Source organism: Vanessa tameamea, chromosome 8 (assembly GCF_037043105.1).
Source record: "Vanessa tameamea isolate UH-Manoa-2023 chromosome 8, ilVanTame1 primary haplotype, whole genome shotgun sequence".
Lineage (NCBI taxonomy): Eukaryota > Metazoa > Arthropoda > Insecta > Lepidoptera > Nymphalidae > Vanessa > Vanessa tameamea.
In genome coordinates this window covers 8,785,040-8,807,909 of record NC_087316.1, presented here as the reverse complement: position 1 = coordinate 8,807,909, position 22,870 = coordinate 8,785,040, and the positions used below count along the sequence as shown (strand labels likewise).

Sequence of the window (22,870 nt, the reverse complement as noted above, 5' to 3'; positions counted from 1 at the left end):
AGGCGTTTGCAGAGAGATCCATAATCGCAAATTACATTGCAATTAAATTCGCATTATTTACGTCAGTGTTATTCAAATATTTGGAAATTCTACGACACATTTAAGATCGATGAGACACATTTGGGATTTGTTGCTCCCATCCTTTCGAATATACACACACCTTTATGTTCCCAAACTGATTTGTACAGGTAAACGTGATGTACTAAAATGTGATGTGAGCCTTTAAATAGTTTTAACGTCCAACATATGTTATTATAACGAATATTTACTTTATTATTTGGCATAGCTAATTAAAAATCCAAGTAACAAGTTATTAAACAATATTGGTAAACCATTTAGGCTCATAGAATCGAGAGTCAATTCAATCAAATAGACAAAGTAGTGGACTGCCACATACGGTACATAGGCGGCCTTGTTAGACTAAGGCAATCTGCGGCACAACGCTAGACTAAAGTTGCGTGCACATTAATATGTTCGTCGATTAAAATATTAGTTTTTTTTTTAATTACATATTTGCCATTGTTATAACTGTATAATTTAGTATTGATATTAGTTTATTTTAATCGATAGTTTTGTAAATCTCCTATTATGTATATACAAAATGAATTCAATGCGAGTGTTATAATTTTATTTTTTCATAAAAAAATTTTGACTTTATTATTATGTTATATTTATTATTTAATTATAATAGTTGTATACTTGTATAAAATAATTTCACAGTAAAACGTATGTTCAATATATATATAATGATTTATATGACACTAAATATTTAAAAATGTAAATCATTGTAAACTTGGCTTTACTGAGCAGAGCGCAGTGACGCACCAGGAACAGTATTGTTAGCTCGCCCGCCCTGATCGCTCCAACAACTTTAGCACTCATGAAGATTGCTCTCCCATCGTCTGAATGTAACTCGATCTCTCAACGTATACCAAATATTGAAATATAATTGAGAAATTTCAATTTCAGAATTCGCTTTAAAATGATAAATTTATATACAATTTCGAATATATTTAATGAGGTCTATAATGAGGCATGGTTATGCATGATACACACATCTGCTTAAGTTAAACTACTTAACAGATTTTCATTAAATATTAACTTTAATCTTGTTACCATATTTTATTATTAAAAGCCAAGGTGGCCCAGTAGACAAAACATTCGAATCTTTATCAAAGGTTGCGGATTCAAATCCAGTTTTATACGAGTGATGGCTTCATTTTAGTTACATTGATTACTTTTTTTACGGTAATCGTAACCTATAGCATATACAGCATTTTTTCATTTTCACGCTCTGAATTTGTTAAATTGATAACTGATACTGAACTGATAAAGAATTACTAATAAAAGCAATATTGTATTGAATATCTAAACGCGACGTCCTTTTTTTTACATATAAAACCTTTAAATTAAGGAGATGTGACTACTTCCGAATAAAACGGTATGTTAAAGTATTTTTTTGGATATTTGTATCATTCTGTTTTTTAATAATATTAATATTCGGTGTAATGTGATAAAGGCATGTTTCCTCTAGCGCTTACACTCGTATACCATGCTCTATGGTTCACATAAACCATTTCACATCCACTAGCTATATTTCAAACTCAGGTAGTGAACATATGCGCGAAAAAATATTACAACGCGACATTCAGTTCGTTCGAAATTCAAAAATTTACAAAACAAATCATCTTTACTTTTTATAAAATACAAACTCCTAGAGAATTTATGTTAGTACATAAGCTTGATATTATTTTGAATATTACTATCTTAGCTGCTCTAAGGCACTTCAAAGTTTAATATGAGTTTAAAAGGATGTATTTAAGGTCGTACGTAACGCGATACGACACGTAGCGATGCGGCCTACCGTCATATCATAATAACGTGGATAGCTTCATACGATGGCCGATTAATGAAGCCGGCGTACTCCCCAGTACGTTGCCGTAATAGTTTTACGACTCACCCCCATCCCCACGGCCCGACTCGACTACTTGATTATGCATCGCACACTTCCGACCGATTATCGAACTAGTAATGAACGCTACCGCATACAAAATTTAGCAACTTTTTAGAGTACTCCGATTTCACTAATTTTTATCCCTAAAGTTTTAAGCGCTTATCTTTCGTAATAGCTTTACATTCATAGCGTATTTAAACTACTTTATTTTAAACTCCTCGTTACAAAAAAACCTTATCCTCATTTAGTAATCTAAATTAGAATAAGGTTTTTATCTAAATATTTAAAAAAAAACGAAACTATTTGAATAATAACTTTTGTCTATTCACAGAGACCATATCATTAGACTTTAGATTTAATTTTTGATTTTGCATGTGTTAATTTCGCAAATTCTCCCTCGAAAAAAGTGTATTAAAATTTAAAAGATTAAAAACTGAATTCATTTTCATTCGTACAAGAAATTGACTATCGATTATTTTATCGAAAATGCTCAAATAAGTGTTTGACAGAACTACGATTCTCTGTTATGTAAATTTTTTTACAAGTTAATTTAAATGATTTTGTTGCGCACTCTGATGGCACGGACATCCTATTAGAGTAGCAATATAACCGTGCAATCAGTCAGAATAATGCGCAGCTAGGCTTGGCAAATGTATTAAGCTAGTTTCCAAGCGATATTCAAATTGTTCAAGCTTACGACTGCGTGATTAATAACAAAGTTCAAAGATTCTAAGAAAAAAATAAATGTATATAAATCCCGATAGAGTATTTAAATACGTTAGAATTTTATTTAATATTATAACGATAAAATTCAACATACAAATTCATCTATTACTCGTTGAGTCGCGAGTCGTGCTCTCGAGCATGAATTAAGTACTTTAGCCGCTCTCGCATCTGTTAAGATATACCGTTGCGAGTAGGCAACGTCTGCGCGGGCTGCGGGGGGCGTCGGCAATCCCTCTCATTTAACACCACTCCGCTCCTCTGTAGGTGTTTGCCGAAGCGATTCCACCGGAGGATTCTCCTTTTATGGTGCTACTTATACTCTCATAGTGATTCGCGTTTTTATTTCGGACGGCTCATGTAATGGGGCGTACATTTTTCACGCTGCGCGAAAGCGGACCCAGTAATCTTTGCATTTATACGGTGATCCTTTATTGATTTTAGATTTTTAGTGGAAAGCGAAACGAATGAAACGGGCGTGAATGGAGACGCGCTCTCTGTAAGCCGGTGTAAGCCTCAACGATGATATAAACTTCCATTCAGCCGGGCACATATCAGAAACCCTAAAATTACATACACATTTATTTGAAATAAACTCGTTCTGTAATTTGCTAATGTATGCACGTTCATTTAAAACTTGATGTAGAACTTAAATGAATTAGAAAAAAAATATCTTTAAATCATGTCATCTGTTCGACCCACGTACAGGAAACGGGCGTCTTAAGTTTTAAAACTTTGTCCATAAAATTATGATAAAGGGTTTTGTTTTTACGAGTAAAATAATTTACCCGAAGTCACGTTTAAACACTTAACGCCTATGAAATCACGAATAATACTGTTTTGAAGAAAATTGACTCGCGAAAATGATGTTATAACGCGAAATGTTCAAATTAATTAAGAAAGTAATTTCAGTAAGCAATCAAAACGAAACTAATTTGTCTTGTTTTCGGCTATGTATAATTTCATCATTTATAACGATACACCCGAATTTAACACGTCTTTCTTGTTGAAACCCTCGTTTCCTTTAGGCTAAAAGAAAAGAAACAAGAAAGGAGACCTACCATTAAAATAAATAAAAGGAAATAAAGAACCGACCGCAAATTATTTCACTTACCTACTTCTTTTTATAAAAATGCGAACGACGCATTAAATTTTGGGGAGAAAGGAAACTCCCTTGTAAGCAATATCGAGCAGGCAAATTTTTCAGATATTGCCTTCAGGTAGCGCACATTTATTATGTACCCGAATATATTACTCTTGATTCATTGACTTTGGATATTGATTTACTTTGCTTGCATAAGCTGTAGTTGGGTATAGTCTACTACTAAACTAACGGCCTTTGACTTGAAGAATTAAGAGGTAAAGTTCGTGCGTGCGGACAGTTCCGACTCCAACTTTACTAACTAGCGACACCTTGCACGTTTACTATTGTTACCGGATATTCTGTAGCGGATGCTATTTTTCAATACTTTTTTTTTTTTTTTTTAAATATATTTTCCCGTTATTAGTATATAATACAAAATTAATTCCGTCCGAACCGTCGGTAATAAGAGCCTATTTCAATAAACCTTATTAATTTTTTTAATTACTTCAAGCATTACACAAGGGACAGTAACAATCAAAATATATTAATATTTTAAATTTATTTGAAAAAAATAAAATTCTAAATTCAAATCTTTACAATAAATCTATCAAATCGACTAAGTATAAATCGACGAATTTCCATGTTTACATAACAAGTTATAGTAAGTAGGCTGTTACTTAATATTGTTGTTTACGACGGTAACTTCTAAACTGTTATCACTTTCGGGACACCATCGGTACATCTCCGCTTTTGCCGATGTCCACTTGATTTACGGTTACGATAAGGTGTCGACCTAAAAAGTTTCCTACAACCCCGAGACGCGGGACATTGTCTTGGAAGATTTAAAACCAAAAAACAACACAAAATATTGTCTCTCCTTTTTTCGTTTCCACAAAATATCTCTTGGCCAACCGATTCTTCGGTTTACTGATTTATCAGTTTACTTCGCAACTTGAATTATATTATTTACAATTATTCTACGTTTCAAGTTTGATTACATATAATGTATAAATGACTATATCTTGTTTATAATAATTGAAATTGGATTTGCGCAAGCGCAACTTGAAACACAATCCCCTCTTGCAATATTAACCCTAAAACTAACTTGAAGTGAAAACTGTTCTCCTCATAATTTAATTTAACTTGGACTAAATCAGACAATAGCTTCGAGTAAGCTAAGCCATTTAATTAACAGAGCGTTAACAGCAAACTGATACCCGATATACCAATAAACATAAACAAAAGACGTTTACATTACATTTGGCTGAGAGGCAAAGCACGTAATAGGTGGCAGGCTGCATTCAGATTCTCAGCTGAGCCGCTGCAATATCGGTGCTAGGGATATTATTTCAGGGTGGAAGGACGCGGGTAATATTGAGTTGTGAAACCGACGATTTACCTAAGAGGAGACGCTGTTAACAGAGCAACTTTACCTCGACACTTTGACAACTTATTTCTTGTCTCGACTTGCTAAGCCGTTCGGTTTGTTTATACAGCGGTTTGATTGCTGTTAACAACGACCGAGATTGTTATTAAAATTTTAAATCGAGGTTACATTTATATACATAAACAATTCAAATGTAATAATACAAAATCTTATGTAACAATGAACTGTATATTATATATAACGTTCAATCAGAGCAGAATCTCGGCAATACGGTACGAAGTATCTAAGCGATGCCCAAAACTACACTGATATTAAAGGAATTTAGTTTAGCAACCTGTAAAGTTGATACCGAAATCTCCTCTCATTCAACTCGTCCAAATGCTTAATTCAGTTGGAATAATTCCCAGTTCTATTGTTAAGTTACTAAATTTGGAGTCCGACATTTAACTGCTTACAATTCAAAGGTAACCGCAAATTTCGAAACGAGTATGCTTGTATATAATGAAACTTATTTGCAAACCGATAACTTTTGACCCGGGCTGGCCAGTTCACGCCACCGTAGGTTGAGCAACCACGCTAACAAACTATGTATAAAGGTATTCCTTTTTAGATTTTGTTATAAAACATCCCATATTGGAATGGGATCATTGTTGGTTCCAAACTTTTGTTCAAACAACACAATATATCTTTAAATCCTTTAGGATCAAAATTCTAAAACTTCGATTCATTGGAAAATATTTCATGTGTGTTTTTTTTATTACATATCGTGTCAAATCTTTGCTTCTTTTTAAAACTAGTAACTACTAGCAATGAGTGTTTTCAATGAATTAATAATATTCGTGTTTTTTCATCCGTTAAGCGTAATCTTAGATCAAATCTGCGACTTTTATACGGCTAAGTGACACTTATACTGTTGAGCTATCAAGGTAAAATGTAATACAGCTATTTTAAAAAACAAACGACACCTGTAATAGATTTCTTTACCTCTACTAAAAAAGGTTTAATACCATTCGATAAAGCTATTAAAACCAACAGAATTTTCTTTGCATGTAATTGTAAAGCGACTCACGCGAAGAGAAAATTTAAATATTATCCTTAAATAAGTATGATAAATTGCAGGAATGACGTACCTCGACCGCCTCGTTGTGGGATCTTTCATAACCATAACCTCGGTGATTTCGCCGAATTTGTTAAAGTAGTCTCGAAGGCTTTCTGCAACAAATAGAAAATAATGGTTATTATACTAAGTAAATTTATAATGTAATGACTTTGTCGGTCTCTTTGTATCCTACATCTGTAATTGAATATTTATATTCATCTACTTCGAAACACATAAGACCATATTAATTGTTTGAAAACCCTAAGCGTCTTATTGACTTATGGCGATGGGGTTGACATTAAAGATTAATAAACGCAAATGTCATAAGTTAGTAAATATTATATTTACCATTTTTTTAAAAGGTCTTAGGATATTGTAATATGTACAAGTAAAGTAACTGTAATTTTCCCACTGCTGGGCTAAGGGATCTCTTCCACCACACTGCTCCAATACGGGTAGTGTCTACATGTGGCTGAATTTCATTAGACAGTCGTAGTTATTATAAAGGAATCTAAAATTCGATTTTTGATAAGCTTTTGTTATAATAAATTTGAAGCCCCAACCACATTTAGAGTGTATTTCATAGAAAGTTATTATTTCAATATAGTGATGATACAGCTACATTCACACAACTAAGTACAACCTATATATATATAATATTCTGATTACGGTATTCGGTACGAGCGAGATATGTTTAATATGATGTTTTTGTATTTACATTAGCTTGTTAAATCGTCTAGAGTATCTGCCTCAAACACATGCAAGTAACGTCCAAGTTGGGATTTGCGGTCTTCGTGTTACTCACTAATGGATAGGGTGGGAAGGCTCCCTTTAAAATGAATATGCTGATTTCCCACGTTCGTGTTTTTAGGCTTATTTTACATAATTTCCGGTCAGTAACTGATGCATTATTTTGATTAAATATGTCATTGCTGTACAAAAACAAACATCTGATAATTTAAAACGTTTGCAATCGAATATTGGTTTTAATAGTATTCTTATTATGATAAGCGCATTTAATAAATCTTTATATTAATTTTATTAGTAACATTATTTAATTTAAATTAAATGCTAATATTATAACACCATGAATGCCTTAGAACAGCTATGGGGCAATTACAAACTTCACTGTTACTTTAAATCACCTCAAGTCACAGATATGTTGTATATCACAAACAATATATCTGTAATACTATATAATCAATATTGTATTTATATGTACATTGTACTAGAATCCAGTCTAAAATATAGTGGATTAATAATTGCATTCGCGATTTAGCAATCATTATAAATAGTTCCGATAATATTTTACAATATAAAGAGTTTATCTAGTCTATGAGGGTTTTCGATTAATACTAATTAAGAACAAACAGGCCAATCACAAGAGGCTTATTGTGGGATACATTCCAATTTAAACTTGCCTTCAATTTGAGAGTGCGGCGCTTCTAAAACCAAATGTTGGGCTCTGCTTTTAAAGTCGATTTTCGACTTGTTTCGTAGTGAACTTTTCTAATCTGACCAGACTCCGGCTTCAGTACCGCACTTCGGAACAGTAATGAAAAGTAACGATTGCATGTCCACTTTGCCATTAATCAGCTCCGCCGTGTATGAAGAAACTGGATACTTTGCGGGTTAAGTTTTCCTTTTAAGTAATTTTGATTATCGAAATATCATTTGTCAATTGGTCCATTGATTACAAATCATGAATTTCGACCAATGATTAAGGGAAGTGATACTGCGTTTTCATGTGCTTAATTTTTGTATATAATTCAACTTACGACCGAAACGTGAACGAAAATATTATGCGTATATTCAATTATTCATCAATCCGTATTTGAGCAGAGTGGCGGAATAATCTCCAACCTTCTCATTAAAGGTAGAGGAAGCTTTTGCCCAACAGTGAGACAATAACAGACATTAATTTTGTTTATTTTATTTTCATTCATTTCATTAATAATTAATCAAATTCGATATTTTTTTAACTGATTTAAATCAAATCGAAAACAAAGGCAATATTTTCAAACGTACAAATATATATTTTTATTATGAATTTATAATTTCGATATGTTTATGAATTTGTAATAGTGGCAATTTATTCAATTCGAAATTATAAATTTTGCGAACTAGAACTTGTTACAACAAAAAGAATAAATTAATGCAATCCACTATCGAATTTGCCTGTTATACGTCGGATTACGCGTACAAAGCAATACTGTGAAGGACAGTGCGGGTGGATTCGGCACAGTTGTTCAACCACCATAAAATTAGCATTTGGCTAGCGGGTAGCATTTTCATCTGAATACAAGTAGGCACCTGAATTATTCGGACTTTCATCTCGAGAGGCGAATTTGTTATTTTACGATATCAAGACGATATCACATTATTAAAGGATATATGTATCCCAAACTTCATAAGACTTTGTTTTAATAAACCATTGCCAAACATTAGCTATGTTTGTCAATTTTGAAGCTTGAGGGTTCTTAGTACAAGAACGCATCATATTACTAATGCTTACTAATTATTAAATTACATCATTAAAGGATTAAAGAGGTCAATTAGGCAATCATGTTCTAAGTATATAATTAAGTTGTTATACATATATTATGTATGTCACATATTATAACTGATATAATTAATAGAATATTATGTAACCTAGTTTCCGAACCGCAAGGTTAATAAATTGTTCCTGAGGAAAGAAATAGGTTTATATAATGAAATACCGCATATATATTTTGCCAATTTTGATTTTATATAAAAATTCAATACCAATAATCCATACGAGATGAAATAGAGGATAAAGACACGTGGTTTTCGTATAAATCGATTTTCAGGTAGGACGTATAAATAGTGTATTTTATTGAAAAAAAAAACTGTGATAAAAAATAATTATTATAAAATTTTAACAAAAAAAAAATAACCATAACAATATAAAAAGGGAAGTATAACTTCCCTATCAAAAATAATAATATTTAAATCAGTTCATACTTGACCTCCGTCATATACGTACGTCCCGAGTTGAAGTGTAATTACTGTTTTTTACAGATTCTTTTCAGTAAAATCTACCTCTCAAACTCATGCTAACTTTATAAATATCTTATATAAAAGGTTAATATTAATTTAGATTTTGATTGGATAGTAATAACGAAATGGACAATCTATGAATACGAACGAACTTGTTATATTTAATGTTGAAATGAGTTTATATATTTTATTATAAATATTTAAAGCAAATGTAATTACACGGTATCATTATAAAATGATGTATATTTCTCATCTGTAATTACACTCGTAATTAGCATGACTTTTTGTTATATAAACTTACACGGGAATCGGATTAAATCAACGGTTTAAATATCCTGTAAAAATATACGTATTTGATTACGTATTTCTGTTGCATTTGGTCCAGGAAAAGCGGCAGGTTTCAATTTTATGGTGGTTGGACATGACAAAGGCTGTGTCGTTCCTCTTCGTTCGATATTAACTTATTATTTATAGGTGCAATATAAATATCGCAATATATATTTAAGATAATTAAATAAATGATTTATTAGTTATTTATGTTATACTGATTTTTAATGGCATGTTATGCGGAGGAATGAGGACCATGTTGTGAGAAAGGTTTTGAAAATGGATGTGGATGGATATAGAGGTAGGGGAAGACCCAAGAAGCGATGGATGGATTGTGTGAAAGACGATATGGTTAGAAAGAATGTTACTAGTGAGATGACGTCCGACAGAGAAGTATGGAAGAAGAAGACATGCTGCGCCGACCCCAAGTAGAGTTGGGATAAGGGCAGGAGGATGATGACTGATTTTTAATGATAGTCTTTATCGTAATAATTTTAAAGCTTGAATTTACTTAATAATTCGTTTATTTACAAACAAAAACTACAAACCTTTAAATCCATTTTATCTTTATTACATAAAACTTAACCAAACACATTATAAGGTACTAAACAACATTGTTTTCTTTTGACAATTTTATAATCATTTTACCAAAACAAAGTAACCTCCTTGATTGAAATATGTATTTTATTTCAATTTGACCTTGATATTTTAAATCTATGACGCTATAAGATTAAGAAATACGTTTATGAATGCTTCGTTCATAAATGTTTAACAAAATTTTTTTTAATTTAAGTTTGAATCCCTAATGTTTAGTTTTTTAGACAGACAGTTTTTATTTAACTTGGTCGCTTCCTTGAGACTTCTTATAATGTTGAGTAATACAGTATAACTTGACTTGAATTTTGCAATACGATCAAAACTTAACATTTTCCTGCCGCATCACGATTTAAGATACGCTTTTCATTATTATAATTTGTAGAAATTATACTTTCACGTAAAACCAAATATAAGCTATATTATAATGTCATTTAAAAGTTACACTCGTAAGCGTAAAATGTTAAAATTATTTATTCAATTTGTATGCAGTTTTTATTGCATACCTCCGTTGAAAAATGTACGCACGAAAGTGCTTACAACATTGTTCAGAAAGAGAACCACACTGGAAACCAATATGTAGAAAATTCATTTAAAATGTGAGTTTGAGTTCGCAACACTTTGTAAATGACATTATTTAGTTAGAACATACTAACTTGATAAATAATCGTAAAATGCACTTTAGAAATTGGTCAAAACGATTGCTTGATTTTAAATAAAGCGATGTAAATGTACAGAACAGCGCTTTAAATAGCAATTACTTAATTGCCTTTATTATTACAAGTGTTCGCCCAGTGGTCAAATTTCGTCGATAATAGTTATTAAAAAAGATATTAATCCACACGTTCATACAAACTAACAGTCTTAAATATCCCACTGTTTGGCTAAGGCCTCCTCTCCCTTTGAGGAGATGGTTTGAAGCGTATTCGACCGGCGGAACGTTGGGAAACGTTCATAGCAATCATACAAAATAAAAAAAATCAGATAAAAAACGGAGAAGAAAATTGAACCGAGCTGATATGACTTTGTCTATATACTTTATATATTATGTCTGTAGCTTATAATGACGTCTTCCAAATCTTTTAAATCAATTATAAAGCGTCTGCGACCGTAAAATACTTAATTAATATTTTTGGCACGTTTCGCTAACTAATAAGACGTATTAAATAAAAGCCGGATTAAAATAAGTAGAATGAAAGTTATTATGAAAAGTTCATTTGAATAAAATACTGTTACAAATATTCATTCTCGTCCTTCCAGTAATTGTTCATCGAAGAATAATTACGGAAATTCTGAAACAACTTGGACTTCAAATGCTCCCTAATTGGCAGTTTTAATCTACTAACTTTTGTGCGGAATTCAGCAAAAGTAGGCACCAACTTGTCGTGGTTGGTGGTAAAACGAATCAAAACCGTCTAACTGAGAAATTTATAAATGTATTTCAGCAAATTATGAGGATCGGAATGGTTATTTCAATTAAATCGTATTTCGAAACGACATTGTGCGATAATTATGTAAACAACCGTCATTTTGTTATTCTTTTGAGGTTGGGGTGTGGGGTTGTCGAATTCTTCGACATTCTTTGTACTTTAAAAACATAACAATAATAGTTCTGTATATAGGATATATACAGTATCACTACTTATAACAAAAGCATTTGGCTCGTTTGATGTACATTTTAACTTGAAAATTTTATGATTACGTTGTACCTATAAATAATTTAGTCGCATGATGTCATATAGGCTTCCACTCCATTTCTTCAAAGCAAAAGGAACAAAATCAATTTTGATGTATTTCGCCGCAAGCGAGTTACTAGTCAGTTTAAAATTTTGAAACAATAGATTTTATACATTGTACCTATACGGACCAGATGAATGGAACCTTTTGCTACGACAGTTGCTCAACCACCATAAAATTGGAAACTAGCCCGCTGAACCCGGTCGGAATAACGTGCGGCATCATAAAAAAAACAATTGTTATCACCAAATAATTTCGCAGCCATCACTAAATTAAATACGTCACTCGAACTAATATTCAGAATAGTGTGCGTTAAAAGTGTTTTTATGCTCCATAAATTTTAAAGTAATTATAGAATTTTCAATGTAATTTTCTTGGCTATAGAAATAAAAACTTTACCATTTTATTGTCGAGCGAAGAAAATTACGAAGAAAATTGTATAGTGTAAACAATATTCCAAAGGATGTGTTACTCTAGTGAACTCGCTAGGGAACAGCGCGACGTACTCACAGTTTATGCTTTTTCATTATACGAGTAAGTTATGCGATACAATATTGTGTAGTCATGAAACTTTTCGGGATTATTTCAAAAGCCTTCCAAAACTGACGTCAACGCAGTAGTAATGAAGCAATCAATCTGCATGTAAACGAAATTCCGCATCGCATATTTTATCTTTAACAATCCTTGCCTAACCGAACCAATTAGCGAAAACCTTTCGCAATATAGTCCAATGTTATAAATTTGGCACTTAGCCTGACGCAAATTTTCGGTGCTGTCAGCAAATAAATGTGCTCCGTGAAAAAAAAAAGTTACGTCGGCTGCACTAAATTGTCACAAAATAAAAAAAAAACATTCAGACACCAATATCAACAGACCGCTGCGTTTAAATGTAGTCTCGTCCTATTTCATTTCACTTGGTTTTATGTAATAGGCTTAATAGATAATGTTATTAGATTACAAAATAGATTAAATTTTATGAAATATCTCGTAAAGTGGGCACATTACAACAATCTCATACTTTAGAAGGCGCAGTTTCGATACCTATATAATTTTAATGATAAATGTATAATATTCTTCCTGTCTAATATTTATTGTAGCACTATTAAGTGTTCTTGACATTTTAATTTATTCGTTTAATGTCTTTAATTTATCGACTATTTGTATTTTATGTAATTATGAAAATGAATTACACGAATAGTCGATAAATTAAAATAATATATAGTAGATGTAGCTTTAGCTATTTGTTAGACGCTACTTTAATCTAACGATTGAAAATGCTCATAGAAATTCAGTCAACCGAAAATAAAGGGGACAAAAGGATATATACTGACTTAATGATACTTTTAACGTTTATACACTACTTTAAAATTGTGTCCTGCGTATAAAATCGGGCCATTAAATGTGTATTGTGGTTGGCGAGGCGCCAAACACGTACAGGCGCACGTCCGAATCTGTGAATCTCTCTCGCTCTTCGCTCATTTTGGATGATTTCGACGTATCAACACTGAATAATAGCTGCCTAAACATGGATATAGTGCTAAAACACAAATATACCGGAATGTAAGAGCAAATACACTAAAACATGTTTATGATCTGAAAATTAAATTTGTGACCCTATATTTAATGCGCAGTGACGTAGTGTAAAATAGATTTATAATAAATTGACTTATACATAATTCTCAGTTTATAATTATCGTACGTAAAAAATTTTTCTTACTTTTTACATTTTGAACTGAGAGCAATCTCAGATCAAAATGTATAAATAATGTAAAAATACATTCCTTTGAACGGCTGTTCTTTTCTTTACTAAAAGAAGCACTTCGTATATAATAGAAAGAACTGAAATATCCTCTCGACGCACGCAATAGCTGGAAACAGGACACACATCAAAGTGATTGTAAAAAGCATGGCGGTGAGGAAACATTGTAAAAATCACGACAACGTGTGAAGTGTCATCCGCCCGTCTCAGTCGAGTGGCGATCGCTTGTTTTTCCCACTTTTGATAGGCGCGAAGCGGAGTCTCGAGTGTCCTCGCTTCTGATTTCAGCCCGCAGCCGCCTATTTTTTATGAGGTCAAGAGAGCCTCCACAAAAAACACGTACCACGATAAATTACGCACTGACATATTCAGATTCGCCCATAATGTACACGAACGTAATATATTGGGTTTTTTACTATTTTATAAAGGCACAATTTTTCGTTTACGAATGGGCTTAACTATCATGCCTTTATTATTTTATAGCTCCCTAAGTTATCTATATACTGTAGCTCCATATTACCAAATTGCAAATAGTAGTTCAGTGTTGTATTACAGGTGGCGTACCAAGAAATTGACATGCGCCAAACTTTACAAATATATTCCTGGCCACAGAAGATGATGGGTAATTTATTCTCAATAACTATCAAAGCACTGCAGATGTCGTACAGTTTCAATTTAAGGGCACACAGCGCCGGAAGTTCTATCCGAGATGAACTTTGGGGAACTTTGTTCCTCCTGACATTGTCAACTAATCTTCTAACCGCCAGCGACGAACATGTGTACGGTCGACGACACAGACTGCTATATATTACTCCTAATATTATATACAAGTGACATCTTCACTTGCTAGTAAGATTGTCTATGAAATCTAATAATTTTCACGGATTTAACCACTATCTGTCAACGCGTGGTACGACAAACGTCAAAACCATTGTTTATTGTATTTACAATTTAAACAAACTTTGCACACGTATTATAAAGGTTGTGTTTTGTTACCACAAGAGAATTAATTTACGGAATTACTTAGTTCAGAGGAAACGATTGCTTTGTTATTATTGCGGTAGGAAATGTTTGTCATGTTTTCATATTATAATTTTAATTAAGTTCATTTACTGTTATTATTTTTACTAATAATAATCATAATTAATTACGTATACTAATTAAACGAGTAATTACATAAATAGTTTGCTATAAACACACATTTAATGAAATGTATAAATTATTATTTTAACTTTGATGTTTTCATTTGCTCTTTATTGCTCACTAGTGATCTGCCCCAACTCTGTACGCTTTAACATACATAAGTCTGATTTATTAATTTATATATATTTAGTAAACGAATAATATTAAACTATAAAGCCACCGTCTACGTATGAACCAATTACCGTTTCAGATATATTTTGATATTGCTGTAGAAATAAGGTTTCATGTTATTTATTATTAAGATATTTAATTATCTGTTTTTATAGATTGTGAATGTATGTGTGTAATGTATTTATAAGCCCCTGAGAATACAAATAAGTTTTTAAGCAATAAATACATATAAATATGTTATACTGTGTACGCAACTTACAAAGTAAACGTATTTTGATTAGAGCTTTTCAATAACAGCTGTAATGATAAACATAAAAACAATGTATTATTTCATTTAAAACGTTAAGTGTATTAATATAAAATGACAGTTATATAGTCAATTAATTTATATCAACAAACACGTATACGCAAAGTCGTATATGTGCAAACAGATATCAATAATGTAATTTTATAGCGTTTATGCTAATGGCAACTCTGTCCATATCATTTAACTTGACGTTTGCGATGATTAAGGAGATTGTTGTATGGGATAATATATTATCAGGTAATACGGAGTAATTGTCTTGATCTCTGTCAACAACAGTCGCTGTCTCACGTGAGATATGGGCTGGCAAGCTATACATTGCTAATTTTGCAGCATCCATTCATTTAGACATCTCGTAGTTGAATGAGAACAGACAACATTGGTAGGAAGTAGGAGCCACGGTACGCTGCATAAATTATGCAATAAATTGCATTTGAAAATAGAATGGCAATTAACCACGAATATAAATTACGCCGACCATTATCTGTTGCTATTTATTCTGGCGAATTTAAAATGCTACGATAGATCAAAGCAACAAAAGTACTATGAGTTTCGTTGTTTGTAATGTTAAATAATTATTTTGAACAGCCGGGAGTTTAACTTGTTGCTTTACTTAGAACTGTCTTTTAATATTTCGCTGAACTCCCAGACAGGGAATATTAATAAGTTGAGTGAGATTTCAATTTACTTGATTACTTTTTGGCGACCAGTCTTTCATTATTTGTGCTTTTAATTGAAAGTGTAAGAATATTTTTCTATAAACGTAACTCTAGATATAAAAGTCACGCCTTCTGCTTGTAATTAAAATGGTTAGTGCTAGAAACTAAGATGGTTTACTTTTTATTTACGTTTAAATAAATCTACTTTACTTTAGCAGACTCGAGTACTTAACTAGGGCTTATCTATTGTTATTAATTCTATCTATTATTATTATTAATTATCGAGTTCATCTATACTTTAAATATGTATTTGATTATTATGCGAAAAGCTGCGACGCCGCCTATTTTGAATATGCACCCCTCGGACTTTATGCCCAAGGTACTTTCCCAATTAAGGGATGCGTTGAGTGAGTGCGGTGACGTCATTTTTGATACTATGCATCTATTTAATATTAAATAACCGTAGCGATTAATATGTAAAAGTGTCATCAGAATTTACGCCTTTAATCGGCTTATTACTTTAATTCAAATAGTATAAATTATATATCTACAATATCCACCATAAAACGCTTATTGGTAAAATTTAAATTAAATAAAAAAAAAACATATAACACTACGCAAACACATCAGAATAAACATACCATATATATATTTTTAATATCCATTTTCGTTGTAAAAAGAAACATTTCATTTCAAATACTAAAATTGTTTATATCGCCAGTAAATATACAATCGAATGTATTACAGTAAACATGAATATAAAACTGCCAAAATAAAAATCACATAAATACGATCAATGGCATTCGACTATACATACGTTTATCTGTAGCTGGTTTATATCAAGCCTACCATGGTTGGGATTTTAAGTTGCTTAAAGATTCATAAGCGTAAGCTTCCCACCTCAGTTTCAGTCGTAAAGTTGAGTGTAATGTGCCCGAATATTATATATCTTGCGTATTATATTGTAACTTGAAGTGTTAGACTGTCTTTATCCACCTGGTGACACGAATAAACTGTTGATGCGGTCTATATTATTAACTTCAACTTGTTTATACGATGCCTGGGGTGAAGTTATGTCGACGGCCTTGTTCGCTTGAAGTTGGGATGTTGTTCGTACATAACACAGACATAGATATTCGCAAAATATATATGATAATTGTTATTGTTATGACAAATTTGATAAAGATATACATACATATATATAGATGCTGAAAAAGCATGAAATTTAAATATTGATTTTCATTCAAGATAAATAATGATTGTATTTAATATTATCACCTATGTTAGTTTAGTTGTTGGAAAAGTGTACCTAACTTTTCTTACCGGTTTGTTTTTAAAATCTGTAATCTGAACCTACTCGTAAGAGCCTATTCGAATTCGAAAAAGTTTATTTGCATGGATTTTATAGTGTATTTGTTAAGCCTACTCAATAATTACTCTACTACTTAACATCAATGATTTGTCGATGTGTTCGGGTGTAAATGATAAGTTAGATAATAGTATACACAAGGGACATTGACTATCTTAGATACCATGGATGGCATTGAGAGTATTTGGAATTATATTTCTTCCAAGTGACAGTCCGAATATCTACAGATTAAGGTGATAACTCCAATCCAGTGATGATTTATAACGTACAGTAAAGTAACATCCTGTATATGAATCACTAGACTAAGATGATCCTGTATGCTATGGTTAATAAACACAAATTAACATATATACATAAACGGTACCCAGGATTGACTTGGATTGTCAAATAAGGTTCATAATTCACTTTTTATTTATATATAAGAAATAAACCCAAGCAAAAGAAAACTATTTATACGATTATATATTATTCTCTATGTCATGCTTCAGTTTAATACATGACTATACAAATATAATAGTTTCTACAAACTGCTTAACTTGTTGTACCTTGGACTAATGTTCAATATAAAAAAATATATGTTTAAACTTTAACCAGCGATAAATTGTAACATTAATTAAAAGATTATCTTAGAAGCAAGTGAATCGAACGCAGCACCAATAGTCGGAATATCTGTTTATCACAGTTCTAGAGTCAACTAGTCTGAAGTCACTTTAATTCGTCGAACGCTACGCCAGCTGGGATTACTTGAGGCTGTCTCGGATGAGACCACTGGATCTTTGATCGGGCGTTAGTTTGCTTTAGGAGAAATCAAATGACTATAACAGTGAATATCGATTTAAACGGAATTTTACTATGTTTAAATTTTTTTTTATGTTTTTAATTGTATGAAATTAAATTGATCTTTATAATGTTACATTTTAAATGAAAACATACGTCACTGTATGATAACCGATTGTATATAATTAAATTTATGTTTCACATCTCGTTACGACATGCGGCTTACCAAATACACGTTCCCGTCAAAAACAATTAATTGCTGGAATGTTTTGAAAACATCAAGTCGTTGCAAGCATGTCTTATAGATTTAATAGACAACGCCGGGGAAGACAGAGTTTCCTGTGAACTCGAGTCGGAGTTTAGATAAGTTTCCGTACATGCCCTTCAATTAAATTGAAATTAATACTGAAATGCCGCCAATGTCTTTGTTATTAGCTGTTGAATAAAGCTGTTGCATTATAAATTGTACGTATGCGTGTAAGTAACCCTCGCGACTTCTTAGTTTTATACTTTGATAACAATATATGTCTTTACCATTCAATGTAACTATCATTTAGATATTTTTTTAAATAAATGTCTTCCTTATTTATAAACTTACTTACAAATGAAATAAAAAAAAAACTGTGTATATATTTTATTTCTTATTCTTTAAATAAATTATATATATATATATATATATATATATATATATATGTATCTATGTATCGTAAATACATTTACATTATAACCATAAGGAACCGGATCAGGCCAATAGTGAAATTAATCAATTACGCACACAAACATAATGTATAATAATCTATTTATTTAAAGTATACATAGTTATTTTGTATGTGTGTCACTGAACTACTCCTAGACGGCTTTAACTATTTTGATAAATTTAATTGTTAGTATTTGAGGTTTCTAGATGGTTTAAATTGGACCCAATAGGTGGCACTAGGCTCAGATTCCGGGAAAATGTATTAACCAAACAAATACATTTCTTAGTAAACGCGCTCGAAGTTTAAGAAATATATTTTATATAATATTTATACAAGTTGATTATAAAAAAGATTAAGAAATATGTAAATAAATTAATCTAAAGCCGATTGGAAATATGTTTAGATTCTTCTAGAAATAACCGTGTAGAAAATCCAAACTTACTCTATATACACAAAACTAGAGAATCCAAGTGTTTTGTTTCGAATAATTACTATTAAATAGATTCATATTAACAAGAGTTCGCTGAGAGTACATTATTAGGTACAGAATGTTCCCATATGTTAAAGTTTCCGACTCCTACTCTATAGGGATGCCTTCGCCGATAATGTCGTCAATAAATTGGCAGTAGAACTTCCAATGTACCCAATCTAAACTCTTGTAAGTTATAACGCATACGTAACACAAATGCAAAAGCGGTTTTTTTGCTGCTTTTCAAAGTTATGTCTTCCTGGTACATTATCTCAATGACGCTATAGTTTTTATCGTAATATAGATATAGATAGATGTAGATAGATATGGATACCAATTTTTTAAAGATCGGTTCAACCGTTCTTGAGTTATAGCGGGAAATACAGACAGGCAGACAAACAGACAGACAGACAAAAATTTCAAAAATGGTAAAACTGATGTCAGTGCGTCACAAAACGAATATTTATGACAACATTCGACAAAAACAAATGAGTTTACAATTACTGTCAGTTACAGACAGACTACAGATTAATATAGTAGTATATATTACTTTGGAATGATGGCTCAAATTTATACACAAATATTAAAACAGTTTCTCTTAAATGATTTTTTTTTGTCATATTTGATAATTATTCCCATAGACGTTAACGCCATAAAAAATAACCATACCTAATATCGCTTATGCGCCAACAACTTTGGGAACTGTGATGTTATGTCCCTTGTGCCTGTATTTACACTGACTCAAACACCCTTCAAACGGGCACACAACAATACTCAGTATTGCTGATTGGCAGTAGAATATATGAGGTTGCACTAACCAGACAGGCTTACACAAAGCCCTACCACCAAGTAAAAGAAAAAGGTACCACAGATACAAAATAAATACTCCACCGAGAATAACCAGCAAGAAACTTATTACTTGCTGGTTATTCAAAGGCTGCGTATTGCAGATTTACAAATAACAATAATAGAGGTAGATACAGTAATATAATACGTGCAATATAATCATTATTTTTAATTAAAATAACTTACCAAGTACAATGTACCACTATCAATGTATATTCGTATAATAAACAGAGTGTCAATATTTTCTATAGTAAAATCCTTATTTTAACGAGTAAGAAAATAACTTTCAACCCATTAATCTTTTCAATGAACATTTCATTGTGATATTTATATGACGGGTATCCAGGTAGACCATCCTACACACGTATTATACATTCTAAAGACTTTTTCTTTCAACTAAATAGAGGCTCATATTTTAATTCTCGAATAATATGTTAATACGAGCAGAAAATAAAATACCGGGAGCCGCATGTGCAAATTTTCTATTGTTAACTTGACAAGCGTTCCACGTCAGGCGGTGGAGGTTGGTTTAAGAAAACTGAATTTTGTATAATGAAAGTAAGATTAACAAATAGCTCGGTTACTCTTTCTCAACGTACTAAGATATGGTGAGCTGTCACGCGATACCACTCCCCGGGGAAAAAATATGTTTATAAAGTAAATTAACGTATGACAAGGGTGTATATTTCTTGAAGAAATAAAAAATCATTTTATATTCAACTAGCTTTGTCCCGTGGTTTAACTCTCATTATATATGTGGATATATGTACATTTTTATATATGTAGGGCGCTGGATTAGTTGTTACTCACCTCCTTAGGCAGCAAATCATATATTTATAGATCATATACTTTAGAGCAACTATGCGAGTTTCTTGCCGTTTCTTCTCGCTGGAGGCTCAAAAACGCTTCGTTGTGAAGTTTACTTGAATTAAATTGATTTGATTTGATTTATCTATAAATAATATGACACAAAGTCACTGTCTGTACATTGTAGTCCGTATATTGTATAGTATTGGCTATCTTCAATTTAATAATACGGATTTTTGTGCGGTTTTTTACTTATATAGATAGAGAAAAACGAGAAAGGTTTGTATAATAATGTAAACTTTAGGAGATATAAGAAAACAGTGTATTAGGAAATTTTAGGTCTTAAATATATCTACATAAAAGTTTGTAATAAATAGCGTATATCTATCTTCTACGTTAAACTCATTATAACTAATTTTATTTTTATATATATTTACACAATTATCTATCCTTATTCAGATAAATATGTTACTAACCTTAAGCGTTACATAGATTTCAATTGACTGTTACACCATATCATTCGAATGAATACTTTAAAAGATATAACCGGTGTCAAATTACGTGCAACAAAAAAAAATCGTTCGCTGCGAAACGGATGGTTGCAAATTGCAATAGCTGGCTGTTAACAATAAGATTTTGTCTTAAGAAAATCAGTCCAATTCGGATCAATGGACTCAAATAATTGACTAATCAATAAACGTTTTAAGTCTCCTTAATATTTTCTTGCAAGTGCACTTTTCATTTTGTTTATTTATATAATAGCACCCGTACAAAGCCGAGGGGGATCGTTAGTAAAACTATATACAATACTTTAACTATATAACAAAAGCTTGTTTGTCCTATCAACAACTACTACTGCTTTCTATAGAGGCAAGCGCTAGGGAATAGCGACATACGCAAGACTATGCTATATTAGGCTAAGATTAGACAATAGATTGGTCAGGCAAAGTAAAGATCATATGTGGGGAAAACAGATTGGAAAGGCTGGCTAAATACCAAGTAATATTTTTGTTGTGAATTTATATTTTGACATAATCGGCTATACGTATATTCTAAATTTGAAATAAGTATTTTTCTTAAACATACTTTACATTTATTAATATTAAATACTGTTTCGTTGTAAACCTCGTCAGAGATATTAAATGTTGCCAATTAAGTGAACTCAAGATAGCCTATCACTAAAATAATAAAATGCTTATATTGAACTCTTACATAATGTATATTAATTAATATAATACATAATATATTTGTTTAGTTATATGTACTTATTATAAACTTAAAATAAACATAGAGTATTAAAATAATACTAAAAAATGTAATAATGGAGCTATGTACGAGCATTAATTTCACTTTGTGTAAACAGAACCAAACACCAATATTATTAAAAAAAATTTATGACATTACAAAAAAAAAAAAACAATGAGATTATTTTTATGGAAATAAATTAAAGATTATTATTTATTGTTTTATTACATCACTAAGTATATTAATTTGGTACCAATTTTAAACTCCGACAGAAATCCTGTTGACAGACACATATTGGCAGAACATCTTATAAAAATTCAATAAAAGAAAAGCGAATTTTATTCAGTATTATAACAATGTTACGTGATAATATTTTACGAAATCAAATATTTAACAAGTCCTTTATGGCAACGTAAAGCAATCTTGTCCAGCGAGCTTTGAATGTAGAGAAATATAATTTCGATCGGACGGCAATCAGGGTCCGTTGAAGACGGCGCGTGAGGCGACTTTATAAAATATTAAATGTACTCGCGAACGCTACGAGGCCCCTATATTACACCTAAATAAATCTAAACGAATGCCATGTTTTATTTAAAAAAACCGAGATGGTCCATCGAGAACCGAAATAGCCTAGTTGATAAAACACGTGTGGCGAAGATCGCGGCTTCAAATCTGGGCAAGCACTACTGTGTAAATT

The 22,870-nt window shown here is 31.6% G+C and overlaps 1 protein-coding gene across 6 annotated transcripts in view; it reads right to left on the bottom strand.

Annotated features, from left to right (window-relative positions):
• Positions 1 to 22,870, bottom strand: part of Rbp6 (RNA-binding protein 6) — a 475,370-nt gene that overhangs the window by 290,357 nt on the left and 162,143 nt on the right. For all 6 annotated transcript variants that reach the window (XM_064215506.1, XM_026639024.2, XM_026639026.2 and 3 more), the window contains exon 3: positions 6,279 to 6,360. In XM_064215506.1, the coding sequence (XP_064071576.1) occupies positions 6,279 to 6,360 (82 nt within the window). The remainder of the gene's footprint in view (positions 1 to 6,278; positions 6,361 to 22,870) is intronic.